An 18,736-nucleotide genomic window follows, 5' to 3' on the forward strand; every position below is an offset into this window, starting at 1 on the left:
ATTAAAAAAGTAAACAAAAGTTCTAAAAAGGAAAGCATCGCAATAAATTTTCTAAAACATCTAAATGGAAGTCAGTGTTCATTGCCACATTTGAATCATTTTAATCATAAAAGGGTAGACTGTAAGAGAGAAAATCTTGATGTACTCTTATTTTGGGGGTGGTGGTGGTACTGGGACTGAACCCAGGGCCTCACACATGTTAGATCTGTGCTCTACCACTGAGCCATACCCTCAGCCCCCTGATGTACTATTAAAATAACTCTATTTGCAGTATAATATCTACATATGTACACACACAGAAAAAATGTTTATTTCATAAGTGTACACTTTGATACAAAGTTTTAAATGCTAAAAATACAGTGTAGTGAGCCAGTAACATTCAGATTAAGGCACAGGAATCCCCTCCCCCTTCCAGGACCCCCAAGCAGCCTCTCTTGTGCTTCATTCCTACCTAAAATGCTTTTACAGTTACATGATTGGTTCTCTGTATATTTTAACTGAGGATTAATCAGGGCATATTGTGAACAGAAATGTTTTAATTATACTCCAACTTCTGATTACTACTTCTTAGTGGGTTTGATCTCAATAGTTATACACCAAGATCTAACATAATAAGCAAAAAGGACATTCTTTTAAGGTAATACTCACTAAAAAGTCAGTTCCTTCCTCCCTTCTTTCCCTTTGTTTATCCAAAAAATTATTCTTTTATTTGAAGGTTTATTGCGTATCTTTCATGTGACTGGAACTAAATAAGGAGGTGGGTTAGGAAAAATAATGCTTGCCTATAAGGGCTCACCATTCAGGAGAAAAGAGAGACAGGAATAAATAATTATGAAAAGAGAATACAGAATGACAAGCTTGTGCTGGCAAAGCAGATAGAAAGGCTTCTTGCATATGAGACTTACACACATTCAAATAATGAACAGATGACAGTCAGGAGAATAGAGGTTACACATGTGAGAGAGGGTCATTTTGGGAGGAAAAAATACGAGTACAGAGTTTAAAAATATGGTGGGGGGCTGGGAATGTGGCTCAAGCAGTAGTGCGCTTGCCTGGCATGCGTGAGGCCTGGGTTCGATCCTCAGCACCACATACAAACAAAGATGCTGTGTCCGCAGAAAGAACTAAAAAATAAATATTAAAACTCTCTCTCTCTCAAAAAATATCAAAAAAAAAATAAAAATATGGTGGGAATAAGGAACTACAAGGTATACAATGCTTTAGGGGCTCAGTAAAATTAGCCTCAAAAAGTGGACAGGATGGAGGAGGTTGAGAGAAACAGAATGTATCACAGTCTTCTGTGAGTAAAAGAGAACATGGCTTAAGTATAAGACTGGAGATAATAGTGGATTGGCTGAAGCTCTTTTGTAGGTGGTAATTAGATGTATAGAAATGCAGAAGAAAAAAATGAAGACAGATTACTGAGTGGATTATTTACCTAGACAAGAAACAAACCATTATGGCAAGAGCTGTAGTCTAATAAAGGTTATAGAGGAAGAGACTGAATTAGGCATCAAGGGTTAATACAATATTTGATGAAACTTTATATTGTTAAAATAGTGTATATATACAGGTCAGGAAACCCCTCATAACATGAAAGAGGTGGCACACAGAACCCCAAATTTTCTTTGTACTGTATTTCACTCCAGAGGCTAAAATATTTATTTTCTACAACCACTCTACCAACTTGTCTTATAATGTTACTTAAATACAATCCTTACTTTTTAGAAGCACAGTACCTTTTCTCCTTCCTCTAATAGGCGCAGTAAGGTGGCATTGTCTGTTTTTTCCTCCCCCTCCATAGAGCTGCTCTCAGCAATCTGGTCTTGTAGTTGCTCCTGGTTCTCCTCATCTCCTCCATCAGGTGCAGAACGAGAGCGTTTTAGAGGAGGCTTGACCAGACCTACAGTATAATAACCAAGAGGACCATGTGATATTGTAGGGACCATGTAGGGGAGAAGTAGTCTCATGTAGTCTGCTATGGTTTGACTATGGGCCTTCAAATGCCCTCGTGTTAAAGGTTTGGTTCTCAGTTTGGTGCTACTGGGAGATGGTAGATCCTTTGGGTGGGCCTTGTGGAAGGAAGTTAGGTTATTTGAGAGAACTTTGGAAGGTACAGAGAGGCAGCCCAGCTCAGTGGTTAGCAGCAAAGGCTTGGGAGGTATGACTTTGGAAAATTATTTGCCCCTTTTGAACCTCAGTTTTCTTATTTATAAAAGTGGTATAGGAATAGTATCTACATCAGAGGATTGTTGGAGGACTAATGAGGTAATTCATGTAAAGTGCTTAGTATTATGATTATTGCACAGTAAATTCTCAGTAAGATAAACAGAGTTTAGCATAATTAATAAAACTGTGTTGCTTATAGACCAGTGCCACTAAGGGGATGTCATGAATAAATAATAAATGGTCAATTTCTGGCATAAAAATAAAGATAGCAACTTATAAACATAAGAGATCCCACTTATTTGGAGGCTCATGAACATTGGTCAGGACTCATTTCACAAATGGTATATTTTTTCATGCATCAATAAATTTAGTCAAAACGAATCAAAGAGAATAGAAACAGAATTTTTTATAATTCAGGAACAGATCATTTATTTTCAAATTAAGGAAATACTTTAATGCGAAAGATTGATAACTATATTAAAAAATCATAAAAGGAGGATGATGGTAACCAGTGAGATTCCAAAGTACGGGAAGGTCTCAAATGCACTCTAAATCACACATTTAATTAATATGTAATTAATTAACATTAATTAAAATATTCCTCGATTACACCATCAAAAATAATATTACAGCTGTCAGTAATGATTGCTCTAATCATTTTGGAAAAGTATAAATCAGCCTGTTAGGAGTCTTATCTTTTGAACATTAGTTATCAGAGGTTTGCTTTGCCTTGACAAGAACCTTATTTTCATATACAAAAGAGTACAGTCACTATTCAGGAAAGAGAAAATCCTGATGAGAACATCTGCAAAGGTGAAATTATTTTTAGGTTAATGAGTCAAAACTTTCAACTCTATGTGTAGTATAACATCTTGTAATATTACACCAATATTTGTGATGTTAGTTCAATTACAGAAGGAAAATCAGGCCAGAGAAGTTAAGTGCCAATGACCCAAACAGGAGTCTAACTGAATTATAATTTGGCTTATATTCAGGAACTAACACTTTGAACCTAATTCTATAACTTTGCTGGTGTCATGTCAGCAAAATTAGAAGGCTTTAACTTCTGTTCACTTACTAAAAGTTTCACAGATTCTATGACGATATTAGATCAGTTATGAAATATTCAGTAAGTCAGAATCATCATAGGAGAACAGATAAGTTATAATACTGGGGAAAGTAAAACACCATTTAAGATGGCAGTTTTTGTGGAAACAGTTGTATATGATTAATTTTTTTAAAATAATAGGACCTGAAACTCATTTTTAATTTACTAACGATTTTAAAACTTATTTTTAATCTGCCTGCTTTTAATTTAAAACCTTTCAATTAAAACTTCTAAATTTATATTCCAGAGTTTTATTTTTTGAAAATGAGAAGACTTTTGAGTTTATGGTCAATCAGTGATCTAAAAAAATTAAAACAATAGATTGATCTACTTATTTAATATTGATTAAATCCCCATTTTGTGTCAGACGTCTGCCAAAAGCTATCAGGGAATCTCTGGCTCTGAGAAAGAGTCACTAATTACAGGAACACGTACAGCAATGAAAACTCACTGATCCTGCTTAAGAGATTTATAAGCAAAGTGCTGTCAGTGAACAGAGAAATTACAAAAGGTTTCTGAGGACAATTTGATATTTCATCTGTCTTCAAGACTGGATAAGATTTGTTCAGGTACAGATCACGGAAAAACTTTAGGAAGGAGGAAGACAGCATTTGGGTTAAAGGTATATATATAAAGTTATAAAATGAAAACAATCCATGCCATTTTAGTCAAATTCATCATCTACCAAGTTCCTGAAGTCTATGTTTGAGATTCTCTCTCTCAGTTCATAGGAAGAAAAACCATTATTTCATATTGTTGGCTAAGGTATACTAGTGAAACTACATTTTTTCCTCCTCAGTATTGTGAATTACACCAAGGGGAGCTTGACCACTGAGCTATATGCTCAGCCCTTTAATTTTTTATTTTGAGAGAGGGTCTGCTAAGTTGCCCAGGCTGGTCTCAAAATTGCAATTTTCCTCCCTCAGATTCCTGAGTAGCTGGGGTTATAGGCATGTGCCATCATACTGGGCTAGTGGTTATTATTTTATATATTTATTTAGTTATCAGGGCTTTTGCTTAAAATATCAGGTGCCACACAAGTCAGTGAACATATTGTACAAACCTGGAAATTATCTGTTTCTGTTTGTCAGCTTTTAAGAAGGATGGGTTGGTAAAATATGTGCAAATACTTCTCACATTGGCCCTTAAAATTGCTCATGTTTTCACGTAGATATATAAGCAATGCACCAAATGTGTTTTAATCAGAATCAAAGAGGAAAGCTGACCTTTGACTTTAGCAATCGTGTCTTCACCATGCTCTGGCTCTTGCTGAGTGGCTTCACCTTCGGTACTCTCTACTATGGCATCCTGGACAATGGCTGGATTGCCAGAGGCCAGTCGCATGTAGTATTCTTTACTGTCATAACTTATGGCTCTTCTGTATCGGGCAGGTTTCTAAGAAATAACAAAAGAATATGACTCAGAAAATTATCTCCAAGAATTAAAACACAAACTTCTTGAGAAAAGGCATGCTGTCAAGATGTCTTTGTGTTCCCTTTGATAGGGGCTTTTAGCTGATGATTCACAATAAATTCACAAGACTTCTGGGTTATGTTTCTCTGTTTTAAAATTTCATTAATTTTTTAAATAATATACATAAATAACAATATTAACAGTTTTGTTCTTTGACAAACAGAAACAGAATTTCCAGATCTGTACAGTATGCCCTGATGGATCTGAAAACCTCCATTACTGAAGGGCATCCTGCTGCAGGGGTGCCATATGGGTTGTGAGGAGCCTGGAACTTTGCTCTTTACTTCCACCACAAGTAAAGTAAGAAATTAGGTGGGTAGGGCCACCTTCCAGTTGGAAGTGTTTGCCTCAGATACTTGAAGGGAGAGAATCAGAACTGCTTATCATTCCCCATAGTGCAAGGTTTCTCTGGAACCCTGGAAATGGACACCCCCTTCTGAGGTCTGACTCAACAGAGGCAAGTAGTTTCACTGCAGATGGCGTTTTTTAGTTAACCTCTACTATGAGCTGCTACTTCCCAATTTAGTTCTAACTAAATCTGAATGTTTGCTAAAACATTCTTGTTGGTTGTGTAAAAGAATATGATCTATAAATATACAGATAAGGAGTATAGTGGAACATACAGAAGTGCATTTTGGTTAAGATATTAATTAAGAAACATAAGATTTCATTCATGTTTTGGAATACGCATGCCATAAGAATTTTATTATTTTTTTAAAAAAAATAATTTATCTTTATTCTAAAGCCAGGTTCTTTAAATCATGAATAATAAGAGAGTAAGGTCTAAAATATCCTACAACATTTAAAATCACAGAGAAGAAAATTATATGTATGTAGATTCTTAAAATTTGAATTAAACCCAGATTTTTAAATAATGAATGGAATTTGAAACATATTTTTCAACCTTCCTCTTCTAAGTATTATTTTTCTTCTCCTTTGCTATGAATATCTAATTAAAAATATTCTACTATCTCATATTCTTCAAACTTGAGTAGTCAATATGTATTTATTTTGAGCAACTGCCTCCCTTCCTTTTAAAAGGATTTCCAACTATAATGCAAAAGATGTCCAGTTGGGTTATATATTTATACTGAAATACTGAACCAATTTAGGATAAAAATATACCTAACTGAAACCACATTACTCTTCTTTTAGCTTCAGGTAAAGTCTCACAGAATTAAGAGAGCTGCAAACAAACTGAGGGATGATATGCAGCTAATGAAAACTGAAAAATATTACATGACCTAGCAAAGTATTAAAATGATGTAAAATAATATTACACCATGGTAGGATCAAACTGATGTGCAAATTAATAAGATCAGTGCAATATTTTTTTAAATGAAAAAATGGCAGTACACTTTGTACCATAACAATTCTTTTATGAGGTATGATAATCATCTTCAACTCAAAACTGTTGATATTTAACAAGATGATGGCATAGTTAGCGATGGGCAAGACAATGAATTAATAGACGTGGGACAACATCTGCTTTTTTACTGATTTCATACACACATATAAACTGGACCTAGAAGGATTTTTTTCAAAAATAATTTGAGGTACACTTTTCTTTTTTTTTACTGAATTATGTATTGAACCTTTCCAGAAAATAAAAAAGACAAATTTTTATATACCAACTAAAATAAATTAAAATCGTAATTTAGACAGCAATCTTACATAGTTTCCATTAGTTCCTTGAAACAGTGAAACAATAATTGTAAAATGGATATTCCTACATTCTCAAAATATCTATAAGAATTAAATAATTGAAATAAAAAAGTTGAAGATGCCAGGCTGCCCGTTACTAACATGCCTCGTGATATGTTAGTTATGCATGAAGCCAGACATACTTTACAGTGAAAACAGTGACTATTCAGCCTGTTAGTGAGCAGCAGGCAAACCCCAGAAAGAGCTAATTAGAACAAAGCCTAGAAAGAGTAACAGGGTTTATCAGCAGGAATGACACCAACTTTTCAACTCTTAGGAACTTAGAACAAATTGAAAGTCAATCTGTTAAGTTAGTCCAGTCTACCATGCACGAAACAAAACAAAACAGAAAAACAAAAAAACTGCGAGTAGTTTGCACTCTTTTGTGGTAATTTGTGTTTTACCTTTTGAGGAATGATATCATCAGGTGTCTCAGGTTGTTTACTTGGGATCTCAGACTGAAAACAGGGTATTAAGTACAGACACATCAGAAAAAAAATACATAAAGAAGAACACAAAAATAAAATTTTCTTTAGGACTGCACAAAGTATGGAAGATGTACTCATTCACTCAAAGGAAATGAACATGGTATCTCAGCAGCTCAATCTAATCAGTATCTTGTGGTTATTTTCTCTTTGATCAGAAGTAGTTTTAACTAAATCTTAAAAACTTCAAAAGTCTGAGTACTAGTGAACGGAACAAACTCTTAAATGGCACAGGATACTACTGTCATGGATGGTTTACAGGCAACTCTGTAGTTTTCAAAAGGGAAAACCCCCACAATCTGACTAATTTATCCTCTGGCTAGCGAGGGTCTTCAATCTTCCTTTCCTTACAAACATCCCCAGGTCTGTGATGGAACCGAGCAACTGTGTGGTTTAAGCTACCATCTACTATACACTCTCACACAAAGAGCACTAAGTGCTTGTTAGTAAAATATACACCTGCCCCTGAAGCCCAAGAAGTTATACTCCCTTGACTATTTCTATAGATACCACCTAGGAAAGGCTGAAAGCACAAGGTAGAATCATCAGTCCCCAAACCAAGAGCTAGGTAGTCACTTGATTATCAGGAAGGCAGTTTCTGCAGAGATGTTGTCTTATGCTTATGCACATAAACACACAGGTAGCTACAGAGACAATACACAGCCAAGAATGACTTCAAGTGTTCTTTCTTTCATGGTATAAATCTGCAGATGACTGCTCTACCATTCTGTACAGTACACATGAAAAGCAAATGTTTTCACAGATCCTTGCTTTCTTAGGCAAAACAAGCACTGGCATACTTTTAAAAACTTCACATGGTTTTAATGAATCTCTTCAAAAGCAAACACTATACCTATATTGAAGGATAATCTTTAAAATACATGTCAGTGTTCTCTATTTTGGGAAGGGCTTTGGTGCCATAAATGTAGTATACATATTTACTAAAACTTACTGAAGGACCACAATACAATAAAGGTATTTTAAAGGCAAAAACACATCAGGAAATATACCATTAAAAAACAAAGAAAGAAAATTACTGAATAGTACATTAAAGATTTGTGTATTTCATTGCATATAAAATTATCTCAAAAAAGAATTATAAAAATATTGAACTCTAATTAATAATATGCACAGAGAAATGTTTTTGACATTCAACTCACATTGAAATTCATGAAAATAAGATAAATTGCTGAATAGGTAATGAGATAAACCAATAGAACAAAATGGACCAGTTACTATAGTTACTATTCTCAAATCCAACTTTGGGATTTACTGTATTTTTGACTGTATAGCCCCAACAGAAATCTAGAAAAGGGGTTTCTTAACTTTTCTAGGTCAGTTTCTTATCTGTTAAGTTAGGGTAATATGAAGTGAATTTCAGTGGGCCTCTATGAGATTTAAATGAAACTGCATAAGCAGCTCACTGTGCTCTGTGAACACAGTCACGTATTACTTAATGACAGGAACATGTCTGAGGAAAGTGCCACTAGGCAATTTCATCCTTTTGAGAGCATCATACACTGAGATGGCTGCAATGACAGTAGGCAATATACTCTAGGAGACCACTATTGTATATTTGGTCCATTTTTGACTGAAACATTGTTATGTGGCACAAGACCACATTAGTTCTATTTATTTAATTCTATGCCTTAAGTCAGTGGGTTAACAGACGCTTCCACTTTTTGATATTTTCTGTTTTCAACATTGCTGGATTGCATATTCCATAAGATAAATGTGGTATTTAACGGCCTTTCAAATTTGCAAGATGTTGAACTACCAAAACCCAAACCCCAATTATTCATTTAGAAAATTCATTCCCACAGATTAACTTGCCTTATATGTGAACTATGTATGTTGCATGAATTCTACATTCTTAGAACTGTGTCCCCTTTCCCTCCACACTCCTAGTGTAATTAAATGTATCTCCAACATTTCTCAACTGCTTCTACATGTCCAATATGTAACCCATCTGTCAAAAAACAAGTTCCACATGGTGTATGCATACTTGTTCTGATTTCACAAGGCTGGGAACTCCTTGGCTTAGGTAAAATGCTGATGTTAATAAGTGAACCCCAAACCCTGAATAAGTTACTTTGTTTTAATCTGATACGAAAGTTTATACTTTTATAAACAAAGAAGAAAAAGATACAGATAAGGCAAAAATACTAAGGTTACTGGAAAATTAACTATTAACTGTAGTAACTATGCTCAGAAATAGAGTTCAAAAAACTTATTCCTCTTGTCTAACTGAAACTCTGTCCTATTTGACCAACGTTTCCTTATCCCCCACCTCCCCAGCCTCCAGTAACCACTATTCTACTCTTGGCTTGCGTTTAATTATTTTAGATTCCACATTAAGTGAGATCATATGGAATTTGTCCTGTGTCTGGCATATTTCATTTAGTATGTCTTCCAGGTCCATCCTGTTTGTGGTAATGGTAGGATGTCCCTCTATTTAAAGGCTGAGTATAGTATTCCACCACATATCACTTTTCTTTATCCATCTGTTACTGATAGATACATTGATTCTAAATAGCATCTAGACAGGCTGAACCAATAAGTACGAGATAAATGGAGGTAGGGGTTTGGCATGGGGGAACAAGAGGTGATGGGTATGTATTCTGTGACTGATATAATTCTAAACACTTTGGTAATTTTAACTAACTTAATCCTCTAATAGTCCTAAGAGGTGAATATTATTTTTCCTTTTCAGGAATAAGGAAACAGAAATCTAGAGATTCCATGCCCCATCCCCAGATGGTAAGTTGGTAGTACCAGGGTTTATATCCAGGCAGTCTGGCTCTGGAGTTGGTGATTTACTGTATTACAATGTTTACTATATTTCCCTGTTTGTTACACTGCTGTATCTCCCAACCCCCACCCCAATCAATTTAATATAACCTATTGGATTTTCTAAATTAGCAATTGCAGGTAATGGACCTAATACGGGAAAATGCTTACAAATAAAGAGAAAGACTCAAAAAAGGTATTGTGAATTTTAATTCTGTATACTTACCGCCACATTTGTCTCTTGTTCTGTTTCTGGCACATAGGGGTAATGGTTATAAAACATATCATTTCGCACCATTTTTTTCCTCATTCTGCAGGGTCCTTCTGTCATCTCCAACATCCATTTGTCTAGATGGGAACCAATGGGGGGACCCCATAACCCTCGCTCCCGCAACAGCTCACACTCAATCTGGCACCACTCCTCTGTCACATACTTCAGAGCATTCTGCTGACGCTATGGGGGAAAGAATTCAGGTTGGTTTTCAAGCAAAAGCATAACTAACAATGGAAAGCCTACAGACAACAAAATTAATTATTTGGGACCAAATGCAGTCCATGACATTTCAATCAGTATCATAAAAGTACATTTATTTATAGGTAAAAAACTAATGATTCTCTGAGAATGTGGGGTTGTGGTGATCCAAGGTGATTATTTTAGCATAAAGTAAATTGCAGACAGGTACAGGTTAATATATGCAATATTACTAGAATAGAAAGTGGAAGGAACTTATTTCTCTGGCACAGGAAAGATGGTAATATTACTTATGAAAATACACTGAAATAGTAAAAATTGTACCAAGTACATATATGGTATGATAAGGATAAATCCTGTACTCCAAAAATATAAAATAACTCCTCTGACATATATGGGAGAAATCTAGGAAAACCAGATCAAGAAACAGAGCCAACAGAAACTTGGTAAACATTTCAAAAATTTTAGATAAAGAATATAAATATGAAAGCACGAAAGGAAGCTTGATTTTCATATAAAAATAAAAGGAAATTCATTTTCTATTAGTCAATGACCTAGACACACCATTTTTCATGACTTGGTCTAAATTCTTGCTATCTGCCAAACAAAATGTTTTAACATTAGGTGATTATAATTAATTTACTTAATGATTCACAGAATAGAAGTATACAATTTAAACTTGAAGATCTTTTTATAAAAAACTAGTAAAAATTTACTGAGTGAACAATCATGAAATTACATAACAGTACTTGTATGTTCCTTGTGGGGATCATAATACTAGGGACCCAGTATTATGTCCATAAAACATTATCAGTTAATCATTTATAATTTTTTTTTAGTTGTAGATGGACACAATACCTTTATTTTATCTATTTATTTTTTATGTGGTGCTGAGGATCGAACCCATTGCTTCACACATGTTGGCAAGTGCTCTACCACTGAGCCACAACCTTAGCCCCAATCATTTATAAATTTTTGATTGATTTAGAACAGATGCTTTGTAAACAGAATATTTAGAATAAGCTGTTGAGTAATTATGAATACAATAAGATGAGTTTGCTGAATTTAGTTTTTACTTGTAGTAAAAAAAGAACTTCATTTTGCTCATAATTTTTTACAATTTTAAGAAACATTTCAGAGAGTTTTATGCCTATTTTCACAATCTCTTTGTTAAAAGTCAGAAAGAGAAGGATGATTTTTATAATTTTATTAGGAACAAAGGTGTGTATTATGTCAGCAGTGAATTTTATCAAAATTTAGTTGTTTGTTGCTTTGTTCAATGCAGTTTACTTATAGGAAATTCAAATTTTTCTATATTATAATCAAGGGCCAAAACAGCTGATGGTCAGAATAATTAATTTCATCATCACCAACATAATCATAAAACAGGTAGGAAAATATCAGGAGAAATAGAGTCCTTGCACACCCAAGAATTGCAAAACACACTACTGCTTTGATTATGAATTCTTACCTCTTGATATTCCTTATACTGTGTATCTACTAAGTCACGAACAACAGCGATATGAGTAAACATCCACTGAGAAATCTCCTAACAATGAATGGAAAAAGAGTCTGAATATTTCACAGAATTCCTTGGAAAAAACAATTTAACTAGCATTGAAAACAATGCTGAACAATCAGTTAAAATGCTGTCAAAAGTGCCTACTACAGAAGACAAAAGAAAATACTGAAAGATGAATTATGACCAATCTAATAGAGGCTTATGTGGTGGACACAGATCTGCTGTCCTCCACCCTGGGCTTGCTGCCCAGCTCTGGAGCACTGTCAGCACCTTCAGGGATGGCCTCAGATGTAGAGAGCACCCCACAGTCAAAGGCTGGCTAAGCTGGGTGTGAGAAGACTGCCATTCCAGCTCAATGCAGGTCAACTCTGACAGGCCATTTTAGCCCTGAAACTTCACTTAGTCAGCAGAGGCTGTCACTAATTCTGCACTGCAGCCTGGCATTTTCCTCTGTCCAATTCTGCTCCCTTCCCCTCCCTTCCACAGGCATCATGCCCAAGGGCATCCGAAAGTGAACAACCTGCACAGTGAGTGCCACTGCAGTTTGCTTCTTATAAAACCCAACCAGTCACAGGAGATGGCTGATACACCATTTCTCCCAGACCCTTTCCACAGATGCCACTGAAATTCTGGTATGGTGAGGAAGTACAGTAAAGAAGAAGTTAATGGTGGAGGTAGATAAATTTGTTTGTTTTTAATCAGTTGCAAGTATTTATAATAAGATTATAAAAAGTAAAAGGTCTTATGTCTACTATTCCTTATATTTATATAATCACCAGTAATAATATTATTAAATGTTGGAAAATTTGGGAAAATACGTATAGTCTTTTTATAGCATCAGAATCTCATATTAGGGGGAGACTTCAACACACCTCTCTCGCCACTGGACAGATCTTCCAAACAAAAGTTGAATAAGGAAACTATAGAACTCAATAACACAATTAATAACCTAGACTTAATCGACATATATAGAGTATACCACCCAACATCAAGCAGTTATACTTTTTTCTCAGCAGCACATGGATCCTTCTCAAAAACAGATCATATATTATGTCACAGGGCAACTCTTAGACAATATAAAGGAGTAGAGATAATACCATGCATCTTATCTGATCATAATGAAATGAAACTGAAAATCAACGATAAAAGAAGGAAGGAAAAAGCATACATCACTTGGAGAATGAACAATAGGTTACTGAATGATCAATGGGTTATAGAAGACATCAAGGAGGAAATTAAAAAATTCTTAGAGATAAATGAAAACACAGACACAACATATCGGAATCTATGGGACACATTGAAAGCAGTTCTAAGAGGAAAATTCATTGCTTGGAGTTCATTCCTTAAAAAAAGAAAAAAACAACAAATAAATGATCTCATACTTCATCTCAAAATCCTTGAAAAAGAAGAGCAAAACAACAGCAAAAGAAGTAGAAGGCAAGAAATAATTAAAATCAGAGCTGAAATTAATGAAATCGAAACAAAAGAAACAATTGAAAAAACTAAAAGTTGGTTCTTTGAAAAAATAAACAAAATCGACAGACCCTTAGCGATGCTAGCGAAGAGAAGAAGAGAGAGAACTCAAATTACTAGCATACGGGATGAAAAAGGCAATATCACAACAGACACTTCAGAAATACAGAAGATAATCAAAAACTATTTTGAATCCTTATACTCCAATAAATTAGAAGATAGTGAAGGCATAGATAAATTTCTTAAGTCATATGATCTGCCCAGATTGAGTCAGGAGGATATAGACAACCTAAACAGACCAATATCAATTGAGGAAATAGAAGAAACCATAAAAAGACTACCAACTAAGAAAAGCCCAGGACCGGATGGGTATAAAGCAGAATTTTACAAAGCCTTTAAAGAAGAACTAATACCAATACTTTTCAAGCTACTTCAGGAAATAGAAAAAGAGGGAGAACTTCCAAATTCATTCTATGAGGCCAACATCACCCTGATACCTAAACCAGACAAAGACACTTCAAAGAAAGAAAACTACAGACCAATATCTCTAATGAACCTAGATGCAAAAATCCTCAATAAAATTCTGGCGAATCGGATACAAAAACATATCAAAAAAATTGTGCAACATGATCAAGTAGGATTCATCCCTGGGATGCAAGGCTGGTTCAATATACGGAAATCAATAAATGTTATTCACCACATCAACAGACTTAAAAATAAGAACCATATGATCATCTCGATAGATGCGGAAAAAGCATTCGACAAAGTACAGCATCCCTTTATGTTCAAAACTCTAGAAAAACTAGGGATAACAGGAACATACCTCAATATTGTAAAAGCAATCTATGCTAAGCCTCAGGCTAGCATCATTCTGAATGGAGAAAAACTGAAGGCATTCCCTCTAAAATCTGGAACAAGACAGGGATGCCCTCTCTCTCCACTTCTGTTCAACATAGTTCTCGAAACACTGGCCAGAGCAATTAGACAGACGAAAGAAATTAAAGGCATCAAAATAGGAAAAGAAGAACTTAAATTATCACTATTTGCAGATGACATGATTCTATACCTAGCAGACCCAAAAGGGTCTACAAAGAAACTATTAGAGCTAATAAATGAATTCAGCAAAGTGGCAGGATATAAAATCAACACGCATAAATCAAAGGCATTCCTGTATATCAGCGACAAATCCTCTGAAATGGAAATGAGGACAACCACTCCATTCACAATATCTTCAAAAAAAATAAAATACTTGGGAATCAACCTAACAAAAGAGGTGAAAGACTTATACAATGAAAACTACAGAACCCTAAAGAGAGAAATAGAAGAAGATCTTAGAAGATGGAAAAATATACCCTGTTCATGGATAGGCAGAACTAACATCATCAAAATGGCGATATTACCAAAAGTTCTCTATAGGTTTAATGCAATGCCAATCAAAATCCCAACGGCATTTCTTGTAGAAATAGAGAAAGCAATCATGAAATTCATATGGAAAAATAAAAGACCCAGAATAGCAAAAACAATGCTAAGCAGGAAGTGTGAATCAGGCGGTATAGCGATACCAGACTTCAAACTATACTACAGAGCAATAGTAACAAAAACAGCATGGTACTGGTACCAAAACAGGCGGGTGGACCAATGGTACAGAATAGAGGACACAGAAACCAATCCACAAAACTACAACTATCTTATATTTGATAAAGGGGCTAAAAGCATGCAATGGAGGAAGGATAGCATCTTCAATAAATGGTGCTGGGAAAACTGGAAATCCATATGCAACAAAATGAAACTGAATCCCTTTCTCTCGCCATGCACAAAAGTTAATTCAAAATGGATCAAGGAGCTTGATATCAAATCAGAGACAAGCCGTCTGATAGAAGAAAAAGTTGGCTACGATCTACATTCGGTGGGGTCGGGCTCCAAATTCCTCAATAGGACACCCATAGCACAAGAGTTAAAACCAAGAATCAACAAATGGGACTTACTCAAACTAAAAAGTTTTTTCTCAGCAAAAGAAACAATAAGAGAGGTAAATAGGGAGCCTACACCCTGGGAACAAATCTTTACTCCTCACACTTCAGATAGAGCCCCAACATCCAGAGTATACAAAGAACTCAAAAAATTAGACAATAAGAGAACAAACAACCCAATCAACAAATGGACCAAGGACCTGAACAGACACTTCTCAGAGGAGGACATACAGTCAATCAACAAGTACATGAAAAAATGCTCACCATCTCTAGCAGTCAGAGAAATGCAAATCAAAACCACCCTAAGATACCATCTCACTCCAGTTAGATTGGCAGCCATTATGAAGTCAAACAACAACAAGTGCTGGCGAGGATGTGTGGAAAAGGGTACACTTGTACATTGCTGGTGGGACTGCAGATTGGTGCAGCCAATTTGGAAAGCAGTATGGAGATTTCTTGGAAAGCTGGGAATGGAGCCACCATTTGACCCAGCTATTCCCCTTCTTGGTCTATTCCCTAAAGACCTAAAAAGAGCATGCTACAGGGACACTGCTACATCGATGTTCATAGCAGCACAATTCACAATAGCAAGACTGTGGAACCAACCTAGATGCCCTTCAATAGACGAATGGATAAAAAAAATGTGGCATTTATACACAATGGAGTATTACTCTGCATTAAAAAATGACAAAATCATAGAATTTGCAGGGAAATGGATGGCATTAGAGCAGATTATGCTAAGTGAAGCTAGCCAATCCCTAAAAAACAAATGCCAAATGTCTTCTTTGATATAAGGAGAGTAACTAAGATCAGAGTAGGGACGAAGAGCAGGAGAAGAAGATTAACATTTAACAGGGATGAGAGGTGGGAGGGAAAGGGAGAGAGAAGGGAAATTGCATGGAAATGGAAGGAGACCCTCAGGGTTATACAGTGGAGGGGGTAGAGAGAGAGGAGGGGAGGGGAGGGGAGAAGAGGTGGGGAGGGGGGAGGGTGGAGGATGGGAAAGGCAGCGGAGCACAACAGACACTAGTATGGCAATATGTAAATCAATGGATGTGTAACTGATGTGATTCTGCAATCTGTGTATGGGGTGAAGGTGGGAGTTCATAACCCACTTGAATCAAAGTGTGGAATATGATATGTTAAGAAATTTGTAATGTTTTGAAAAACCAACAATAAAAAATTAAAAAAAAAAAGAATCTCATATTAGGTTCAGTTATGAAATAAATATAAATATACAGTGCTCATAATATAACTTTATCATAATAAAATGGGAGAAGTTCCTGTAACCTAGCTTACTTCTGCATCTCTTCTAGAGCAAAACAGAAACATTCCATTTCAAATTATCTGCTCATGTATGTTAACAGTATATGGTACTAAGATATTATGATAGCATCAATAAAACTAAACAAAGTACCTGGGTAGAAAGACTGTGTTTATTAAGACCACTTTCCTTTCGATTCCTTCTTGATCCTGTTAACTTGGAAAGACCAAAGCCACTGCTGACACGGGACAATTTGGATTGTGTGGTGGGTACTAACGCTTCTCCTCGACTTATGCATTTCTTCTCATGGGCTATGAAATTAAAATTAGATTATTTTACAGTTTTTCCATGTAATAATCAGTCTTATTTTTATGATGGTTATGAACCACAACCCTGTACAGTAGCCCCTTCATTATCCTTGGTTTTGCTTTCTGTAGTTTGAGTTACCTGCAGGCAACTGCAGTATGAAAATATTATTTGTAATGCAATGAGAAATCAAGTTATTTTGGGAGATCACGTAACTTTTATTCCAGTATATTGTTGTAATTATGATATTTTCTTATTAGCTATTATTGCTAATATCTTACTTTGCCTAATACATAAATTAAACTTTATCATAGGTATGTGCATACAGGAAAAAACATATCATACATAAGGTCTGGGATTATCTGTGGTTTCAAGCATCCACTGGGGGGTCTTGAAACATAACCCAGTAGATAAGGGCCACTGCTATAGGTGTCAAAAGCAGCATGTATTACATATACAGGCATTTTTTTTTTTTTGGTATCACAAAAATTATTTCCTGGTTATCTTGTTGAATGATGGCTGCTTGAGGATTATTGTACTAGCTGAACTTATATTTAGTTGACATTTCACAGATCTATAATAATATGCAAATTTAGTTTAACAATTCATAATCCTTACCTAAAACTTTTGGGTATATTTTGGAACTTAGAATTTTGGATTTTAAAAAGGCTATACAGTATATACACTGTATACATATAATATCACCAGAGGGTCTAGGGTAGTAAAGCATAATTTAATACATTAACACACTGCAGCAAAATATATGAACATTGTACCAAGCACTATAAAAGAAATGTAAGTGAGTTTTTGGTATCAAGTGAGTTTTAGCACCAAAATAATGAGAAAATCCTGGGTGTTCAGGGCTTTAATAATTTCAGAATTATAGATAAAAGACCCATGACTATGACAGTAGCTATATTAAAGCTGTGAGCAATGTATATTTTCCTTAACTCATAAATGCCTGAAGTATAATACACCTTAGATGAAGGGGGGAACAAAAAAGGACAAAAAAGAAATTCAACTATCAGCATAATCATTCTAGAATGGTTATATAAATTTTCATTTGTACTGCCATCACAGTATCCTTAATTACAAATTTGTTTACTCATATACAATAGGCTTAACGGTCTCAGTAGGTCTTCTTACCCAAATGATTCTGCCAGCATTTCAAACCAGCTTCTTCTATGAGTGGCCTTGCTATAGCGATGTCCACATGACCCCTTTCATTCACAGGCAGAGTTACTTTGAAAAGCTCCTCCAAGACTTGTTTCTTACTATGTATCAACTCAGTCCACACTCTGTTGACGGCTTTTATGAGAAGCTGACGCCCTAGAAAATTTAAAAATAAATAAATAAATCAAAAGAGAATGATGGAAACACTATATAAAATTAGTTCTTATATTTCTTCATGTTTCCTATCTGGGAATTTCAACAATATTACTTAATTGTTTTTTAAAAAAATACTCATATTATATCCAGCACAGTGAAAAGGGTTATTCACAAAACCAAAATTAAGTTTCCAAGTGGTTGGTCTCTTGGAAAACTTTTAAACAATCTTTATATTCATGCAAAAAGTCTATATTTTTATTTACAAAATTGGAAATCACAAATTTAATAATCTAGCATTTTCTAGATTCTTAAATATGTATGTATCCCCTTTTCCTTTTGCTTTCGTTCTTTTTGTTCTTCTTTGGTGGTGCTGAAGATTGAATTCAAGGCCTCTCGTATACTAGGCAAGTGCTCTACCACACAGTTACATTCCCTGATCCTTTAAGAGTAATTTTCAGATCTGAATATTTAAGGTGAGTGCAAAACTCAGTTAGTTGTTGAATATCTTTCAAAAGGGAAGTAATAATAAATATTTTTAAAAAGATTTTTACTATTAAATTCAGTCTTCCTTTGGATTCCTTGATAATTAGCCTGACTTCTCCAGACATCTTCAGCAAGCACAGAATCACTGTATGGAGTGGGGGAGAACACACTGCTGCCTGTCACCCCCA

At 35.1% G+C, this 18,736-nt stretch overlaps 1 protein-coding gene across 6 annotated transcripts in view; it reads right to left on the bottom strand.

Moving 5' to 3' along the window:
* Positions 1 to 18,736, bottom strand: part of Wdfy3 (WD repeat and FYVE domain containing 3) — a 250,018-nt gene that overhangs the window by 43,192 nt on the left and 188,090 nt on the right. For 5 of the 6 annotated variants that reach the window (XM_027939797.3, XM_071614400.1, XM_071614398.1 and 2 more), the window contains 7 exons: positions 17,883 to 18,065; positions 16,584 to 16,741; positions 11,673 to 11,750; positions 9,956 to 10,183; positions 6,859 to 6,912; positions 4,504 to 4,672; positions 1,740 to 1,903 (listed from right to left, as the gene is read on the bottom strand). In XM_027939797.3, coding sequence (XP_027795598.2) covers positions 1,740 to 1,903; positions 4,504 to 4,672; positions 6,859 to 6,912; positions 9,956 to 10,183; positions 11,673 to 11,750; positions 16,584 to 16,741; positions 17,883 to 18,065 — 1,034 coding nt within the window. The remainder of the gene's footprint in view (positions 1 to 1,739; positions 1,904 to 4,503; positions 4,673 to 6,858; positions 6,913 to 9,955; positions 10,184 to 11,672; positions 11,751 to 16,583; positions 16,742 to 17,882; positions 18,066 to 18,736) is intronic. The other variant, XM_071614399.1, reaches the window with a different exon arrangement.

Source organism: Marmota flaviventris, chromosome 7 (assembly GCF_047511675.1).
Source record: "Marmota flaviventris isolate mMarFla1 chromosome 7, mMarFla1.hap1, whole genome shotgun sequence".
NCBI lineage: Eukaryota > Metazoa > Chordata > Mammalia > Rodentia > Sciuridae > Marmota > Marmota flaviventris.